This window comes from Alligator mississippiensis, chromosome 4, assembly GCF_030867095.1.
Source record: "Alligator mississippiensis isolate rAllMis1 chromosome 4, rAllMis1, whole genome shotgun sequence".
Taxonomy (NCBI): Eukaryota; Metazoa; Chordata; order Crocodylia; family Alligatoridae; genus Alligator; species Alligator mississippiensis.
Window position 1 is genome coordinate 174,216,369 of NC_081827.1, and position 19,835 is coordinate 174,236,203.

Below are 19,835 nucleotides of genomic sequence, written 5' to 3' on the forward strand. Positions count from 1 at the left end.
TTCTCCGCGGAAGGACACTATAGTGACGAAACTAAATGGAAAAGGAACCTTCCGCCGGCGCCTATATAAGGGGGGCGTGAGGAGACGGCGCCCTCTTTGCGCAGTGGGTGCTGTCGGAGTTTGGCCTGCTGTTGCCATCATGGGTTTCGGGGACCTCAAGACCGCTGCAGGCCTCCATATGCTCAATGACTTCCTGGCGGATAGGAGCTACATTGAGGGGTGAGCGCTGCTGAGGGGGGGAGTGTAACCGGCCCGCGGGGTCGGGCCTCCGCGCCTGCGCCGTGCGGGGCCGCTCTGACCGCGCGTCCCCTTAGGTTCGGGCCGTCCCAGGCCGACGTCGCCGTGTTCGAGGCCGTGTCTGCGCCGCCGCCCGCCGACCTGTGCCACGCGCTGCGCTGGTACAACCACATCCAGTCCTACGAGAAGCAAAAGGCCAGGTAGGATCTGCCTCCACTCACTGCTTCTCTGGGAGCAGCCCCCCCCCCCCGCGCAAAAGGCGTGGGTTGTTTTATTTTGGGGGGGGGGGTTGCCTTAAATGTTGAGCCTGTGTGTTGTCTTTGAAAGGTGCCAGCTTCGCTGCTGCTGTGGAGCAGGTAGGGTGCGGGCACTGGGGTGGCCTGGCCAAGATGGCTTGCTTCTGCCCTGGACAGCGTCACCAAGTCTTAAATAGGAAATTATCTTATTGGAAGCTCAACGTTGTTGTGCTTACTGAAAAACTATATTGTATGCTGAAAAAGTAGGCAAATCAATACGCAAATACATCTTATTTGCTGTAAATTGCCAGTGAGTGAATGAGAACTGGGTCACCAAAGTTGAAAGACTTCTTTATTTTGAGGCAAGCAGTCAAAAGAAGGTACTGACAGCAAGCTCAAAAGTCCTCAAGAGTGATTTGGGCTTTGCATATGCTGCATTAGTTAGCAGCCTCAAAAATTATTGCACATTTTGAACACTTCTGCTAGTATTATTGATCTCACATTGTACAAGGGTATGAAATTATCATAGATATGATAATTATACACCTGGCAACGCTGGCCCTGGGATTCTGCACTTCTAGGTCTACCCTTATTGCACATGCGGCGTTCAGGGGCTCGGCTGAAACCCCAGCACTGGAAGACGGGCTTTGTGGCCGCTCATGCCTTGAGCAGCATGACCTTCTATATACACTGCAAATAATGGTTTAAAGGTTATACCAAGGTGGGCTGGATTTTAACCAGGTTAATCCAATGCAACTGAGTCCTTTTGTGTTTCCATTTGAAAATCATGCACGTACAATAGCTGCTCGCTAGTGGCTTTTATAGCTTGGTCTCAAAGCCACCTGAGCCAGGAGCACAATAATTACAATGGCTCTTAGGAAAACCTCATATTGGACTATTCTCCCTGAAGGGTTAAATCAGACAAGTGACCAGTAAGGACACTGTTCTTGAGGGAAATGAAAGCAAATGTGTTCTCTTCTTTTTTTAGTGAATTTAGTGGTCATGAAAAGTGCCGTATTGACAGCCATGGAGACTGAAGTCCTCCCTAGAAAAGGTACAGCATAGGCAGTGTTAGTACGTGCCATTTCCACATTGCCTCACCAAGACCTGTTGTAGAGATGGATGGCTTGGTCTCTTATCCATTCTGTCCTAGGCTTTTCTTGATGTTACAGCCTGTAATACTATTTAATAATTTGTTAGTATGTGGGTTGGGGTGAAATTGTAAAATCCAGTTCACAAGATCTGTAAAGAACGTAATGTACTGTAATTTCTTCTAGCCGCTCAGAAGGAGAGTGCTTTGTCATTGGCTTTTCTAATGCCTAACAGTCTGATTAAAAAAAATAAATAAATCCCTAAAGCAAACCCCACAATACTGTAAATGAAAGCATAAGACAAAACTATGCTCTTATGGTGTTAGTGGCTACATCTAGAAAGACTAAAGCAGGAATTAAATCATAGTTCAAAAGGTACTAGAATGAACAGGCAATGTAAAGTTGCATTCTAGGTTTTCTAGCAGTAGATGGAGCTATTTGAACTGTGTTTGGGTTTCAGGAATATTTAGTTCCTGTTAGGTTCTCCTTGGTTCCTCAGGCATTTTAGTTTATCCTTATTTACATTATAGGCTTATGGTTGTGTGGGGTAGTATTGGGAAACTACCTCATAGTTAGAACCAACCTGTCAGTAAAACCCAAGGATTTGACATTGTGATAAAACTTTTGATATTACCATTCCCACTGAGGCTTAATTTTCAATAATGAAGCATTTCCTTGAAAATATTTCAGTGGGGAGTGGCAGTGCTTAATGTGCTTCAATTTAATGTAAAACATTTTAATTCTTAAATTTGATTTGATGGTGGTTACATTTTTTTCTGTAATATATCCCATCACTTCTGCACTTGGAACAGCACAGTAAAATTTGCAGAACTCCTCTTGGTACAGGGTTGTGTTCTGAAGCTTTTGGTTGCTGCTCTTATGTGGTGTACTCTAGGAAATCCAATTACCAGGAGCAAGAGTTGCTGTATGCATGAGAGGTTTAGCTTTCTATGCACATTAAATTCACCATATTCGTCTAAGCAGCATGCTTTACTGTGGGTACACTTGTGGATTGGAATCTGGTGCTTCACTTCTGAAATAGTGACATAATTAAGGTTTGAGTTTCATTGTTAGGACAAGAAATATTTACTGGAGGTTTACAACAGAATCAAAACCTCAGTAAAACTGAAATATATACATTTTTTAAATCAGTTATCTTTAACAGACTCTGCTCTCTTACTTAGTTTGCCAGGAGTGAAGAAGGCTTTGGGGAAATACGGTCCTGTTGATGTTGAGGATACCACAGCTGGTGCAGCTGCAGATACCAAAGATGATGATGACATCGATCTCTTTGGATCTGATGACGAGGAGGTGTACTAGCATTTATTTTATTTATTTGCTATGAGTTTTTGTTTTCCCAGCTACCAAAATTCAGTTATAGATGCATTTCTTTTTTTAGTTTATCTTTGCTCTGTTGGTCTGTTTAACATCTTATAAAGGTCATAATTTGTTTGAATCGGAGAGGCTCTCTAAAAATAGTCTTCTGGTGGAACTGACTGCTTGCTGAATGGGTGTGGGGACAGAACATGTTAATGAGGAACGTACTACATGCATGTTTAAATCTAGTGGAAGCACCTACTCCTTTACAGAATTTGCATGGTTCAAGTGAAGTCTGTAAAGTATCTGAAGGAGACCCGGGTTTGTGTGTAGTTTGGTTTTTGGGGGTTTTTTTATGCGGCTTCCGCTTAAGCACAGGCTAAGCTAATGTGAAATCTAAATAGGATAAAGTTCTAGTGAGTTTGTAGGGGTGCCTGTTTTAACTGACTGGTCACATGATGAATAAAACCAAATCACCATCTTTCGGCTGATCTTGCTGATGATTTGTTTTTTTCTGACTAAGCCAGTCTACTTTGACAGTATTGTGAAGAATGCCTTTTTATCCGTGCTTTGTTCTAAATCTAGCTTCCTTTTGCAGGAAAGCGAAGAAGCAAAGAGACTGAGGGACGAGCGTCTTGCTCAGTATGAATCTAAGAAGTCAAAAAGTATGTTTGCAAGTGACTCTTTGTATCTTGTTCTTGTATACTTGATTTGATCATCAGTATGCACTGAATTAAGGGAGCTTAAGAAATCATATTTGAACTGTCATCTATAGTTATGGTTACCATATTTACAGTTTCAAAAAGAGGACGGGGGGGCAGTGGAATATGATTGTGGGGGGGGGATGGTGCCCCTCGTTTCCATCCCACAGCCTCTTGCCACCCACCCCTACTGGTGTCCACAGACACAGATGTATGCTGTCTCTGTCTCACCTGCCTGCAGATGTGGGGCCTGTGGCTAGTGCATTGTGCTCTGCACTTGAGTCACCTTCCCCTCCTGCCCTCGGCCCTAGGCAGTGAAGCTGGAAGTGCCAGGAAAGCATAGGCAAAGCAAAAACCTGGACATTTACTTGCATTTCAAAAACCTGCCTGGACAGAGGACCAAAAAATAATTGTATGGTAACCCTAGCTATAGAAGGTCAGACTTGGTCTGCTCAAGGAAATTTTAAGAGGCTCAGTTGCCCACTTTGTCCATTTTGAGGTTAAAGCAAAGATGGCGGGTGGGTTGTTCCTACCTTAAAAATAGACATACAAAGTTTGGGCCTAAAACACTGGTCTATTTAAGCCTCTTACTAGGCAATCTACTTCTTAAATTCGGCATTCCACAGTTACTGGTCTGGAACTGTTCAGAACCATAGCAGTTGCAGTATTCCATCTGTGGAAAATAAACTGTTACATCGTATTGTGTTCCCTTTCTCAGTTTCTCTGAAAAGGATCTCTGAATGTAACCTACAAAATGAAAACTTATATCTCTTTTAAGTTTGGCTTGATGGCAAAAGGTATCTTTAGTACAGGAATTTGTTGTATGTTTTTAATATTTCCTTTTGCAACTTTTTATAAATTTCTGTTTATAGAAAAGATGTTTGTAAATGGGCAGTTCTTGTGAAATGCCCTAGACCCTGGGGAATTTACAGCAGTTTGTTACTAATTCATTCATATTCATTCGTACTTAAATGTTGCTTTTCTTCCCCTTCCCTCCTCCTCCTGTCCTTATCACTTTATAGAACCGGCTGTTGTGGCCAAGTCGTCAATCTTGTTGGATGTGAAACCCTGGGACGATGAGACGGACATGGCCAAACTGGAGGAGTGTGTCCGAAGCATTCAGACAGATGGCTTGGTCTGGGGATCTTGTAAGTAGTAAATCATTAAGGTTGTGTGGGCTAGTGAAGGCAATGTAACTTTTAAATTGAACTGTATAGAGAAATATACTTGAAGGGGCACAGAGCTGGAGTTGTAGCTCAAAGAAAAAGAAGGAATTCCAGGTGTTAATAAATTGCAGTAGTATTAAACCGGAATAGTAGCTCAAGTTTCTTGATGATGCTTAAAAATGGATCTAGACAGCAGTTCCAAAATGAAGTTTAACTTAGATGTCAACTTGTGGGCTTGTCTTCTGAGTGCTGTGAGCAGTTTTTTATTCCTCGAGGTAATTCACTAACTCCAAAAGGAGATTTTTACTGCTGGCACCCCCCCTCCAAGTTCCTGGTATGATCTGAAGATCTGCTGCTTGTAGTAGAAATGTTCTGTTTGTTTCCAAGTACCTTCTGCAAGCAATAGATGCAAAAGGTATCATGTAATGAGTATTTGATTAATACTCTTATAGAGGGTATTGGATGAATGGAATGTCTCAACTGCTGTTTTCTGTTCTCGACAGCCAAGCTAGTTCCAGTTGGCTACGGTATCAAGAAGCTTCAAATTCAGTGTGTTGTTGAAGATGATAAAGTTGGAACAGATATGTTGGAAGAAAGAATAACAGCTTTTGAAGATTATGTACAATCAATGGACGTAGCCGCTTTCAACAAGATTTAAACCCTACATCTAGAATAAAAGTATTTGCAGAACTCAAACCATATGGTCTCCACTTACTCTATACAGCAACATCTAGTTCATTGATACTAAAAAGTCCTAGAGTAGAAGTAAAACCAGATTTCTGTACTACTTACTCTGCTACAAGCTCTGTGGTTAAGGCACTGAGTCAGGAAAGCTGATTTCTAATGGGCAGAAAGGTAGAATTGTTAGTCTGAGGTCAGGCAGGGCAGGGTGACCCTCTAAAGACTAACTTGTTCAAAAAGACATGAGGTGTTTTTGTATGAGCTCATTCATGGACCTGTGAGTGGTCCCTTCATAGGATCTGACAAAGTAGGCTGTTGCCAACAAAAGGTCATATCTTTCTGAATAAATTTAATCTTTAAGGTGCTGCCCTACTTTCTGCCTATCCTTAAATCTGTGTTGAAAGTCACTTCTTTCCCAGGTTCCCCCTCTGAAACCATGTTATTTCCCTGAAGGGAAGACTAGGGGGCAGCATACTTTCACTAAAAGTATCTTGAAGAAGTGATGTTGAATAACCTCATTTAGCTTCAGCTCTACTTTCATAAAGAAGATCTCTGAATCATAAGATGAAATACCAGAATTATGAGAACTGCAAGAGAAGTCTAAACAAGTGTACTGTGTATGATTTTGCTCTCTACTCAACACTGGTGTACATTCCTTCAGTGTTCATTGGACTTTTTAATATCAGCTGCATGGCTTTTAGAAAAGCTTGCTCTACTAGGCTTACAGCACAGTAACAGCCTCCAAAATATAGGTACTTGAATCATTACCAGAAACTGCTTAAACTTGAAAGTCATCAGTTAAAGCTTTAGGCCATCCATTAAAATATCTTTTCCAGACTTTCTGTCCATTTTGAGATTCGTCTGCAGCACTGAGCTGCTTTGAGACAGAACCAGAACAAAAAATAGCAATGTAATTTGCTTCCATTGGGCTGCAGGTGTTTGAATCCTGAAACCTTTCATTACCATATCCATTCTCTTTTGATAGTGCTTATTTTTATTACTCACTTTGAGGAGTATATTATAAGTACTAGGGCTGTGCAAAGCTTTGGTCCCTGATTCAATTCAGTGGCCAAATATCTGAATCAAACCAGGAGACCCTCTAATCTCTCTGAATCAAATTGGAGCCTTCCAAATCGATTTGGACATAGAGACAGCTTTAAATGTTTTTTCTACATACATCAAGGTAGCAGGCAGCTTGTCAATGCTGCGATGCATGGGGTACTCCCTAGTGTGCTCAGCAGCAGACCTGGAAGTGGACCTGAAGCACTTCTGGGTCTGCCAGGGAGCGTGTTGTGCCAACCCACAGAAGAGAAGGATTCCTGTCGCTACTATTCATTGTTGCAGAAAGAACCTTGACAGGCCCAGTACGTTTTTTATAAAGAGTATTAGAAATGTCTGTTGCGAGAAATTAGTATCTCCCAGTACCTATTGTTACATCTTTTCTTTAAAATCAAATATACAAACAAAGGTAAAAAAATGAGTTTATTCATTCCTTCTGAAGAGAAACCAGAGCATAACGTAAGTAGCAAGCACAAATTAATCCAAATAATAAACCTCCCAGAGACAACTCGGGAAATAAATCACAGTGAATGACTTACACACGAGAGAACCATCATGCCTTTTACAGGGTATCTGTCAGTGTCTCATTTTTAGTTTTCTGGCTTTCCAACTGCACAGACATATCCTGTTCTCAGGATAGTTCCTTTTTTTTCAGTGGCCTGTGGGCACTAAGATGGATCTACAATCTGTAAAAGGTGTTTACCATTCCTGGTGTTTTTCCATTGTCAGTGACTTGAGTGAGCAGGTGTCCTTCCATCTGTCAGTGTACAAGTTCTGCTAGTATTGTGGATATCCTCAGGAAGCAGACGCTCAACATCTTTGGTTGTGTTCAGATGTCTTGAATGGGGAGTTATGTCATCTGACTGGTGGGCAAATTAGCGAGTGCCTTTCTCCGCATGCAATAGGGGTAACTAGCATTCTTGTCATAGCTTGTTTAGTTCCATAGCTCTTTTGTAACTGCTTCTGGCTAGGTTTTTTTCAGCTAAACAAGTTTGCTAGATGTTGGCATTAAAGTTTTTGCTCTGTTCTATGAATTTCTAAACTCCTGATGTTTATAAAGCATTGTGCAGCATCTTGTGATATTAGGGGAAAAAAAGGAAGCTCCCTTGAATCTTCTCTGGTATTCAAAATCAAATTCTTTAGTATTGTTACTGATTTTTCTACTAACCCCATTGCCTGAACAAAAGTGGTATCAAAGAATTGCTGAAATAAGGCTTATCTCCGAGACTGAAAAGGGTTCTACTTGGATCATATCTTCCAAACCATAGGCTTCTGTATGTTAGAAGCTGTAATGGAAGGGTGGCAAGAGACAGATCAATACGCTGTGCCACTGAGATGCAGTACACACTGGGCTAGATAAGCCTATGGTTAGATTCAGTATGGTATTTCTTCCGTTTACTTTTGGTTTAGGCACGTTCAGCTACATGGGGCCCATAATACAGGCCGAGTTGTTGGTTCCGTAATGACAGATGATATAGTGTTGCCAATTAAATTACTAATCCCATGTTTTGCAGCATCTATATGTGCTTTTGAGAGCCTCCTAAACTCTTGAGATTCAATGAGATTGGACCACAACAAGGATGTATTAGAAATATAAATAGTTCATTTACATCTATTTCAGAATGATGCTATAAAGAAGTATTTGTAAATATATGTGCTGTTGTATAAATACATATATAGGGCCCCATATACATTGTAAATGTTCCTATTTGTATACAGGACTGTATCTGTTACATAACCAAGTTATGGACCAGATTTAATACATAGTCCTCCACTTGTGTTTGTATAAAATGTGACGCACACATTCTTGCACTTGCAGTTTGCATACACAATGATGTTTGCAAATGCTTACTTTGGCATAGCCTCTATAGTGCTTAATTCTGTATCCAAGTGTTAAACTGGAATACAAAATATTTAAAAAAAACTAATGCAAGCGTGTGTGTGCAGAGTCATATATGCAAACATATAGAACCTAAGTAGAACATTGTCTGAAGCTACACTTTTGCTGTGTTTAAGCAAGTAGCTAGGAAACACTGGGCTAGCTTCATCCCTAAGTTTACTGGAGCTTCATCTAATGAGTAATTTCTAAAAGCTCAGTGGAGTTGCACCAGCAATCAATTTGACCAGTCCACTGACATTACATATAAATGTGCAATTCTGTAGTAAACAAGAACTCATAACTGGTGAAACAAAGAAAAAAGCCGTTTACTGCCTAGTTTCATGGTAGTTCACAGCCACGTGGGTGTTCTCTGAGCTTCGCAGTTGTTCACTGACTGTTCCAGAGCGGCTCACTTCCCACAGCGCAAGCTTTAGTGCCTCAGAAACTGTTGCTCTAACATGGACTTGGAATTTTTTGCTAATCAAAACATAGAGGATTGGATTGAGACAGCTATTAATGAAGGCAAGGCCAGTTGAGAGGGGAATGGCATCCTGAAGCAAGCCATGTAAGTGTTCGCTATGGTGAGCAGATAGTTCCAGAATGTTAAATATGTGGTAGGGTGTCCAACAAACAAAAAAAGCTACAACTACCGCAACCATGGTCCAGAAGAGCCTGCTGGAGGTTAGTAGGGTTCTCTTCTTAACTTTGACAATCAGAAGTGAGTAACAAAGGACCATGGTCACCAAAGGAAACAGATAACCGCACACAAACCTCACCCAAATCAAAACATGATGTCTCATAACAATGAGCTCTTTGTCATGGAGGTGAAAGTTGTTGTAACAAATGGTGTTGTTGTTATGAATTGTAGTGTCTCTGAAGTACAAGGCCGGGCCACCAATAATAGCAGCCAAGAGCCAAATAATCCCGCTAAGAATGAGAGCATTCCTAAGGGTCTGATACTTGCATGAAAAGGCGGGGTGGACCAGGCGTATATAGCGATCGAGGCTGATGAAGGTCAGGAAGAAAACACTAGCAAACATATTCAATAAAGCAATAAAGGAGTTAACTTTGCAGAGCAACTTCCCAAAGGGCCAGTGAAAGCCTAGTGCTACATATATAATGTAGAAAGGCAAGAAAAGAACAAAGATGAAGTCTGCAATAGCCAGATTGAGGAACCAGAGGGTGGAGACTGATTTATTCCATTTAAACCCCATAAACCAGATGACTATGGCATTACCTGGCACCCCTAGGAGAAATGCGACACTACATAAAGAAAGGGATACCATATGTGAGACACTGAGATGGGACTGGAACTGCTCATCTTCCTCATAGTTATCATAAAAATAGGTGTAGTTGTCAAAATCTTCCATCTCCGTGGTGTACTGGCTGCTTTCTGTGGAGAAAAGGGAATGGAAAACTTAAGGGGAAACTCTTAGGTTAAATTATCCTTAATTGTGTTACTAATAGCACCATACATTAATTCATGTGCTTCAATATCAAAAACAAATCCATCAGTTTCTTACTTCGAGTCAATATTACTTCTTGGCAGCCAAGTTCCAGCACAACTCTTTATTTGGGTTGCAGACAATGCAGGACAACACTTCTACCCCAACAAAGAACTACCATATTCCCTTGCATACAAACACACTCTCAGATAAAACATGCCCCTTGCTTCTGAGAAGTAGAATGTAGGAAAAAAAATTTCTGGAGTCATGGCTGACTGTGACACAGTTAGTCCTGGAAACACAGTGTGTCCAAGAAGAGTGGCATCCCAGGAGACCATATGCATGAGGCATCCTGCAACAAGAGATTCCTGGTGTGCCTGTCATGCAAGGTTAGGTCACAGACTCTAGCAAGGGCAGTAGCAACACTGTTAGTTCTTTACTGTAATAGTTCTTTATATAAATTCCTGTAAATAAAGTTTTTCCACACTGCAAGCCTCATCAAAATACGTCCAGCAGCTTGCTTGCTGCTTTGGGCACAAAGACAAAGGACCCTGCCTCTTCCACTTGCTGGGCCAGACACAAGCAGCAGCCTCTTGGCAGCTGCCTGGAAAGCACAGTGCCTCTATGTGTGCTTCTTTTCCAGTGAAGAAAACAGCTTCCTCACTTAAAACATGTACCCATGTACCCTGATTGAATTTTGGATATGTGGTATGCAAGAAAATACCATATTTACAACAAAACTTGAAAATCTCATGATTATTCTTGGTACTGATTTTTGCAAAAAACAAGGCAACACTACCTTTTGGACCTAAAGTAATAGACTGTGGCTATTTAAAGAAAGTGACCAGGAGAGATGCAGATTTTATGTCACAAGGCCCATATTCCCTCACATTCAGCATGCCCCCACCTCCCCACTCCAATAAAACATGCACCTTGTTTTTGGAAAGAAGAATGCAATTTGGGCTGGCTCCTGTATCCACTGACATCTTTGAGAAGTCTGAACTGTTTGAGATACAGTTTGATCTGTGTAGGCCCAATTCTCAGCTAATGTAAGTTAGTATGCTTCCACCAATTTAAGTGGCAAGGTAAAGATGTACCCCCTTATTTTTTAGATAAATCATTTACTAGGGGATGTCTCTGTATTTTCAAAGCAAACCAAAATCTGTTTTTTTTCTTTTTTTTTTAAATTTACTTACAGGATCAGGACTATTTATTAATTAGATTTATATGCTGCCCTCCCCAAAAGAAGTTCAGGGTGTCTTACAATAAAAAAAATAAAATAAATTATAACGACAAATACAAAAACACAAAATTTATTTTTTAGAACAAACTCCCCAAATATTTTTAGAACAAACTCCCCAAATAATGCTCCAGATTTAACTCTGCCTGCTGAAGGCCTGCCCAAATAAAAATGTCTTACAGTGCTTCTAGAAGATGATCAGTCTAGTCTTGTGGTCAGAGCTGTGAACTAGGCATGGGAAGACCTGGACCAGTGGTTCTCAGTCTTTTAAGGTATGACATACCCCTTGTTAGAACACAATGAAATCCTATTTGAAATCTCTCAGTTTATTATGTGAAAGTACACTGAATAGTGTTAACATTGTGTGGCACCCCACAGCACCCTTGAAAGGATCTCAAGGCATCCCATGGTGCCACATCATCACCCTGGCTGAGAATCATAGAAACTGTCTCAGTTTCTCAATGTCACCGAGTTCCTGTTTTATGAACTTGTCTATAATCTTTGGCAAATTACTTAATTTCTCAGTTATGTCTGCTTCCCTCTCTGTAAGACAGTGACAGTACTACTCCCCCCTCCCCTTCCCCCACGGGGGCTGACAAAATGAATTCAATGCCCTTACCAAAGATGTGAGAGATCCTTGTTTGGAAAGCACTACAGAAGTGCAAAATAATAGTTCTCTTTTTGTTTACTCTGGGATTTTACAGATCCTATCTCCTGTTCCTGTTTGAAGCAGGTTTTATGGATGATGTCTGTGGCAGAAATCTGAGAAATACCAGGCATCTGTGTAGGCGAAAGGGTACAATTAAAATGCCAGGGAGCCAAGCAATGTTTTATTAAAAATGCTAAAAATATAATATGGAAAACCAAAATTGTAGCTAGCTAAATTATATATAATGGTTTCTCTAGCAATTTAGAGGTCATATATTTATTCCACTACTTTTGCATGTCTTTATATTAAGAAAGGCTGATAGTCAGACATATTAAACTCTCCACACTTCATAGGGACCAATCCTGACACTTATTTTTAGTGTTAAGCAGCATTTTGTTCTTTGAGCAATCCCACTGGATTCAACAGAGCTGCTCATGAAGTAATTCAGCAGGCTGTCAATATCTGGCCCTTAATACATAGTTTAGTCGACAACTCATACTTGCAAGTAATAGGAACACAATGAGCTAGGTCCTCAGCTTAAGTAGGACAACTAAGCTCTAGTGCTGTAATTCCAGATTTATACTGGTGTAAATGAGATCTGAAGCTGGCCTTTTATAACTTGGTGCACATTTTTTGTTCCAAATATATATACCAGATATATCTGAAGGTACTAACTAGCATCAAGGATATAATGCCACTTTTGCTGCCTGAAAGTAATGGATTTCATACTCTTTCACAACATTTTATATAATGTTAACTGATAAAGCTAAGCTATTATCTGTTTTTTAGCCACTGGAATTCTCTCACACAATTGCAACCACAGTGAGGAATTTGACTATTATAAATCATTAACTCTATTTCTCTTCAGCCACAAAGCAAAATCTGTTCTGCAGCTCATTCTAAAAGGTATTTATTACAAAGCAAAATACAAAAAGTACTCACTGCTTGACTTATGCCATCTGAACTGGCTGGTGGCATGAGATGAGGTTGAGCCACTCATTTTTTTCAAGCTCTCTATTTTGTTTAGAGCTCTCTATTTAGAAACCTTTAGTATGCATGCATGTTTACAGATGCCCCCTTATAAATAGGAATCCCTTCTCCATAGAATAAGGATGGCTCTTAAAAGATCTGGGTTTAATGTTTGGGCTCTGCTACAGACTTCCTATGTGACGTGAAACAAGTTCTTTAACTTTTTGGTACATCAGTACTCTCGATCCTTCATTTCCTAAAATAATGGGGTGTTCTAAGAATAAAGCTTAGGGAGGTGTTAATGTTGGGTACGATTATTATTGGTGCCTATGGTTACTTAAGAGAATTTGTCCTGAATCTGTTCTTTAGCTGATAAAATAGTCTTTTCCAAAATAATAAAGTTCTCTGCCTCCCTTTTTGGAATTTCAGTGCTTTTCTGACTTCAGTTTTCAATTAAGCAATAACAATAAGACTGGCTTCGGGCTCTCTTTCTTACTCTCTTTCAAAGTATTTAAGGAAGAATCCTATGTACATGCTTATATTTAAGCATGTCACTGAAGGAATGCAGAACTGGACTCCAGGTCTGCATTCTGAATCTTAACTCCTGAACAGAACTAGTTTGCAGAGATATACCAATCAGCTAGTCTGTAGTATACCCAATAAGCAATACCCTGTCTGCTTAAAGACAAGCATGTGCAGAGAATTCTCCCTTAAATACTTGCTTAATGCTGAGTTTTTGTTTAAATCCCACAGATTTAACTGAGACCCAAGCACATGCTTACATGAATCCCTAGAAACCTACATTACATTAGCTATAAACCTGTGAATAGTGGTGAATTTTAAATTGGGCCCATATTGTATTCAATGACTACAAATATATTTGTTTCTATCACTGGATCACAAGTCATGATTTTTGCCAAAGACCAAGCATGGAAAATATCAGGTTAACCCAGAATATTTTGAAAAGTTGGAAAAAACCCAAAGGAAATACTTTGCAGCCTTGCTTAATAAGTGCCACACAGGCAATTGCTATGCAGTGGAGATAGGAAATTCCTTAGAGGCAAGGGATGTTCAGCAGGAAACATGTGCTCAACATATGCAATGCAAAAGACCATGGTATTAATTTAGTAGTGACCTGAGAAATTAACCTGGTGACAGAGGAAATGGAGCTTCCCCAGAGAACAACTGCCATTGCTGTAACTGGAAATGACTTGTTGACTCAGCATTGGACGCTTGACAAGTTTTAAAAAAGAGACAGAACTCAGAGAGGCCATTTCTCAGTTTACAATCAGACCAACATTTTTTGGGAAGTATTTTCAGGTAAAATTAAGAAACAAGAATATGATTTTAGTAAATTAATAAATAAACCAGACAAAACACTTGAGGAAATGCACCCTTATTTCACTACCAAGGAGAAAGTTTAATAAGATTGAGGTGCTTAGAAATACTGCATTTACTTTGTGATACCAACTAAATAAGTTATGGGAAGCAGAAATTATCACAAAATCACTAATCCCACAGAAGTCCACCATCAAGTGCAGCCAGACTAAAACTGACCAAATTCTGCCTTTCATTAGGAGTTACCCCATCCATCTGCATCGCTACGCATGGGTGTAACTGCCTGCAGAATGTGAATAGCTTGTTGGGTATACAACAGATGAGCTGATTGGTATATTTCTGAGAACTAGTTCTGTTCAGGAGTTAAAATTCAGAATGCAGACTTGGATTCCAGTTCTGCATTCCTTCAATGACATTCATTTTTTTTTGCCTGATAAAGGAGTGGCAGGAACAGGCTCTCAAGACACCTTATCCAGCAAACACATATGCCTATGTTTAACTTCACTGCTGCAAGAAATCCCTCTTGTTTCAATGGAGCTTCTAGCATAAGTAAACCTCTATATGTGCAGAAATGATTGCAGAATTAAATCTGTCACTTGTACATGGGCAAAAAAGTGATGAAAAATGTGTTTATTACAGTTCTTACATATCTGCCTTCTATATCTATATAACTGCATTATGTTATTATGGAGAAAGATTCATATAATCAAACTATATGCAGAAGCACTACTCCATTCCCAGTCTGCTCCATCAACAGAAAATGACAACACCAGTTCTTTCTAGTGTGTATCAGCCTGAAGGGATTTAATTTGGTTTGTTGTCCTGGTAAATGTAATTTTTTTAAAAGTGTTTATTGGAACTTTAAATAAGCCACATTTTTCTAAGCAATTACATATCCCTAGGGTGTGGACTCAGTGCAAGAGACCAGTACCACCCATCTGAGTCATTTTTCAAAACATGTAACATCTGCAGAAAAACACCATAAACATGAAACAGCATCCTTAACAGCTGGGACAGTTCATTTTCACTATCAACAAGTCACGATTCAAAACCCAGAAACATATTCCTGAATACAATTTCTGACTTGACTATTGATTTATAGAGAGAGCACACTCCTGCAACATGGTGCTGTATCCTGTCTTCCTTTTGGACATCTCTTCAGAGCCTATGCCAGCATCAAGAACTAGACAGAGACAGTGGAGACTAGGCTCCCTCATGGACAGGTTTGCAAACAGACACAGTAAAAGGAAGAGGCCATTTGCTAGCAGCTGTTGTTTTCACTCCTAGGCTGTGCGCAAGTAATTGCTAACAGGACTAGAGCCTTTTACTGCATAGGCTCAGCTCCTAGATCTGCTTTTGCAAACAGCAATAGGAGAGAGGAAATATTTTTCAATAAACAGGAAAACGTGGTTAGAAGTTTGGAGGTGAGACTTGGGGACAGCTACAGGTTACAACACTTTTTTTAGTGCATTTGAATGAAGCTAACCAAGTTTAAAATGGCTCATGTCTTTTTTTAAACAGCAAACATTCTCTCTAGAAATGAGTATGCATGGCATTTGTTCTTTAAGTGGTCTGTTAGTACTTCCTGAGGGCAGTGCTTCTCTGAAAACTGAGTCCCTTTAATTTGGTTGCCTATCTATAGATCTAGACAACTAACTTTAAACAATCAAGTGTGAAAATGTCTGGCTTAAATATTTATGTTTCTCCATCTGCAAAGTAAAGATTATTATTTAAAGTATCTCATGAGAGTGTTGTCCTTTCAATAATGCTAGCGAAGTGCCTTGAGATCCTTGAATAGAAGAAACTGAAGAAATGCAAACTACAATATTAAAAATGTTTCCAGAACCACAGATAGAATGGAAAAAGATTTTACTATGTGCTTTTTCTATGCCAGTCCTCAGGCAATTTCAAGGCCAGATTCTCAGTTGTTGTTTTAGGGCCATATGCCTATTATTTACAGACATATTACTCTTATCTTTGCTGTTTTATCTGCATAGAGCTTCAGTAGGTTGAGTCAGACCACCTTTCCAGCAATAACATCCATGATGGCTAGGAGGGTACCAGGTTATATACAGACATCCCACACCAGGCCATCTTACATATCTACAAGAGCGAGATTACAACTCAGGGTACAGACCTAAAGATATTACTGAACTTAGGGTTGTTGGTTGTAGCCATGTTGGTCTAAGGACATAGGCAGGCAAGGTTTTTTGGGTAGATGTGATATCTTTTATAAGACTAATGAAAGAGTTGGAAAAAAGTTATCTGCAAGCTCTCAAGCACAAATACCTTTCTTCAGGTGCAAATGCTCATTTGTATCTTCACAGACTTCTTGTTTACTTTAGCTTCTTTTCTACCTTAGAGAACTCATAACAGCAGCAGAGTCTCCCAATGCCTGAAGAAGGGTGTTTGTACCTGAAAGCTTGCAAATAACTTTTTTCCAGCTCTTTAGTTGGTCTAATAAAAGACATCACGTCTACCCAAAGAACCTTACTGAACTTATATACTTCACCATCACATGCAGCAACTTCTGTTTTAACAATCAATACCTCTTCCAGACTATGGGCACACCTATAGGCACCAAAACGGCCTCACAATATGCCAACATTTCTATGGCCCACCTGGAAGAAGAATTCCTCAAGAACTTCACCATCAAACCCATGCTATAGCTAAAACACATAGATGACATCTTCATCATTTGGACTGAAAACCTGCAGTCTGATTGATTTCCATCACATATTCAATAACCATCACCCCTCTATCAGACTCTCTCTTGAATACTCCAGCATCAAAATTTCCTTTTTAGACACTAAGATCAATATCCAGAATGGTAAAATACAAACCACCATATACAAGAAACCCATGAACTGATATACATATCTGCACAAAACCAGCAATCACTCTAAACACACCAAAAAAGCTGTAATGTGCAGCCAACCCTCTGATACCACCGAATTAGCATTGTGGAGAATACCCATGATCGTCACCTCGTAAATCTCAAAAGGGCTTTCACCCAACAAGAACACTCCTACAGAGAGATAGATTGTACTTTTCAAAGAGTCACCTGGATACCATATGAAGAATTGCTGCAGTACAAAAAGAAAATCCCCAGAATTGCACACCATTAGTTATGACATACCATTCTTCCCTGGAACCTATACAGAAAATTCTAAAAAAACTGCAACCCATACTAAAAGAGGACCCAATTCTTAAAGAGATCTTTCCAGAACTACCCATCCTAGCCTTTAAACAAGCACCGAACCTTGCCAACCTCATCATCAGAAGTAAACTTTGCACTTGGCCCAAAGCACACCGACTGGATCTAGACCATGCCATGCCAAGAAATGTAAAACCTGCCAACACATTTCCACCACCCCCACAATTACTACACCCTACAATAGAACCATCACCATTCCTGGATCTTACACCTGCACCTTCAGAAATATAATACATCTCATTCAGTGCCCAGATGGAAAATATGTAGGAGAAATCAAATAACAACTGTGTACCAGAACGAACACATATCAAAAACCTATCAAAGACAAAAATATACAACTACCTGTGGGCGCACACTTCCCACAAGAAAACTATTCTCTCTCCAATCTCTCAGTTTAAATCCTCAAAGGGAGTTTACAAAATACCTTTCACAGACAAGCCTATGAACTTCACTGTATCAACCTACTGGACACAAAAAATCATGGACTAAATATAGACATTGGCTATATGGCACATTATAACCTGCCTGCCATCTGATAACCCCAGGTAACCAGCCTGCATTTTAACAGCCACACCCTTCCCCCTTTTCCTCTCACTCCTACCTTTCTCACCTATTGTCTCACAGCACCTCTGTTCCGGGCTGCCATGCAGTTGCATTTTCAAAGACCAGCATTCTGCATACTGGCTTCCACTCTACCCAGGAGAGAACACAAAGAAATTACAAACTCTCCCTGTGCCTGAAGAACCTTGTCTGTCATGTAAATAAGACATTTAAGAAGTCACTTATATTTCTCAGAGGTTGTCTTTTGTTTTTACTTAGTGCTTTTGCCCTCTGACATGCTAATGATGGTCCTGTAATTATGAAATGGGACTAGAACATCTGTGCAGGTGGAGCTGTTCCTGACTATGCTACAAACATCCTGTTTGATCTAGGGACCCTCCTGGGTCAATAGAGCAGCTCCAGAGTGAAATCCAGAGTGAAATCAGACTAAGGCTTTCAATAGTAGATGACACACAGCATTATCATAATTTCAGTTCACTTTTCTCCAGTTAGAAGTTTTCTTAAGGAATCAAAGTTTTCCTAACACCAAATAGATTTGAGCCGAATTTCATTATACAGTTAGCTTATTCCAGCTATCTGGGATGGAACCCACATGGTCCATCTCTCATATATGACCCTAGTCACTCTTAAAATTAATAGACTGGGTCAAGGAAAGTTTATAGACAGTCTGGATTGGTTAAAAACAAACATGAATATTCAGACAAGTCACAAGTCCATTTATTCAGTGTGGTACACCTAAGTTGCTGTCTTCCTTGGCCAGCTAAGCTGAATGCAGAGGTCACAATGCTGGATCCTCAGTTCACAAGCAAGCTAAACTTGTAACGCTGGCTGTCTCTCAGAAGTTATGTTTGTAACAAGGGTTCTATTCCAGAGACCAACTTCTAATGCCTCATAAAAAATCCACAAATCCCACATGCCTGATCTGTGACTAAAGGAAAGTTGGCAGAAATTGAACCGACTCAGTCAAGCTATGGATGAGGAAACAAGTAACTTTTCAAAAAGTCATCTAATGACGGTTTGCTATGCCATGTCTCAAATAATTTGGCCCTAGAAATCAGTGTCATTTGAGGGGGAAATTGAAAGACTTATTTTTGTAGTTTTTATTCTCCTCCCTCCCCTCCCCCCACCCCCCCCAAAATAAGAACATATAAAGTTCACCAAAAAATTCACCTGTGAAAGTCAAAAGGTCTGATGGGTTGCACACAGTTTGTTAATGTTGACATGCTGCCCTGCTCTTCCTTCTTCGAAGGGAATAGGTTTACATTCCCTGTGCTACTTAAAGTTATGGACATTTTCTCAAGGGTTTACAAAGGCACCTGTAAAAATTCTAAGTCCTATCTGGAGTTTACAAGCCAGGTATGGACTCCTGTACATTTTATTATCCATTAAAAATAAGCAAAACCAAAGAGACTGAATCTCATTTTGCATGGAATGAGAAGGATAACAATTCTGTTTCATGTTTTCTGCATTGCGAATCAAGTAGCCATTTCTAGCTATATGGTCTGAGTCATCTCACAGTTTAGAAAAAACTGTTGCAATACATACTGGGAGATACTATAGCAGTTCTTATGTTAAGAGGACATGGGGCAGATATGTTGTATTTCCTTCTCATGCTTATCCTATAAAAGGTAAATGTTAAAGAGAGTTATATCTGCACAGCAAGAATAAAGTTCCTGAGGCCAGCAATGATAGGCGTAGAACTGAACAGGTAATTTACCCTGGATTAGACAGCTAGAAATAAACAGAGGATCCTGTATAAGCATATGTTCACTTGGCACCATTCAAGCAAACACAGGTATGAATACTAGTATCAACTGTTCCTCATTACATCTCTGAGCATTATATGCTCATGCACAGGATACTATTTCCGTGTCACTTCACCTGTTATGTTAAAAGCAGCTGTCTTCAAATAAGACCAGATGTACAGTTAGTCAGAACGTGCCAACGCATGCATGATTTTAAACTTGTCTGTTCATGGATCTAAAGCCAAGCCTAGGTTGCAAAGGTTCATGGTATATGCTGGTACATCAGCAAACCCTGTTAAAGTAG

General features: G+C 39.9%; 2 protein-coding genes and 2 non-coding genes across 7 annotated transcripts in view; 3 read left to right on the forward strand and 1 right to left on the reverse strand.

Annotated features, from left to right (window-relative positions):
- The first annotated feature begins 78 nt into the window (after positions 1–78).
- Positions 79–5,444, forward strand: EEF1B2 (eukaryotic translation elongation factor 1 beta 2). Of its 2 annotated transcripts, XM_059727103.1 has the most exons (6): positions 82–219; positions 315–437; positions 2,749–2,875; positions 3,480–3,546; positions 4,605–4,730; positions 5,252–5,444. In XM_059727103.1, exons 1-6 carry the CDS (start codon positions 140–142, stop codon positions 5,404–5,406), a joined length of 678 nt encoding a protein of 225 aa, XP_059583086.1. In that variant the 5' UTR covers positions 82–139; the 3' UTR covers positions 5,407–5,444. The 2 variants fall into 2 exon arrangements, with proteins under 2 accessions (XP_059583087.1, XP_059583086.1); XM_059727104.1 differs by lacking the exon at positions 315–437 and having other exon boundaries at positions 79–219.
- LOC132250440 (small nucleolar RNA SNORD51) lies at positions 3,329–3,407 on the forward strand. The gene has a single exon (XR_009462180.1). It is a non-coding gene; the product is annotated as a small nucleolar RNA SNORD51 (small nucleolar RNA).
- LOC132250441 (small nucleolar RNA SNORA41) lies at positions 4,201–4,337 on the forward strand. Its single transcript, XR_009462181.1, has one exon. It is a non-coding gene; the product is annotated as a small nucleolar RNA SNORA41 (small nucleolar RNA).
- A 1,454-nt stretch (positions 5,445–6,898) lies between the features above and the next one.
- The window catches only part of CMKLR2 (chemerin chemokine-like receptor 2), a 45,934-nt gene continuing 32,997 nt past the window's right edge, over positions 6,899–19,835 (reverse strand). For 2 of the 3 annotated variants that reach the window (XM_059727102.1, XM_059727100.1), the window contains one exon: positions 6,899–9,760. In XM_059727102.1, coding sequence (XP_059583085.1) covers positions 8,694–9,737 — 1,044 coding nt within the window. In that variant the 5' untranslated portion in view covers positions 9,738–9,760 and the 3' untranslated portion in view covers positions 6,899–8,693. Of the gene's footprint in view, positions 9,761–11,671; positions 11,833–19,835 lie in introns of all 3 variants that reach the window. The other variant, XM_059727101.1, reaches the window with a different exon arrangement.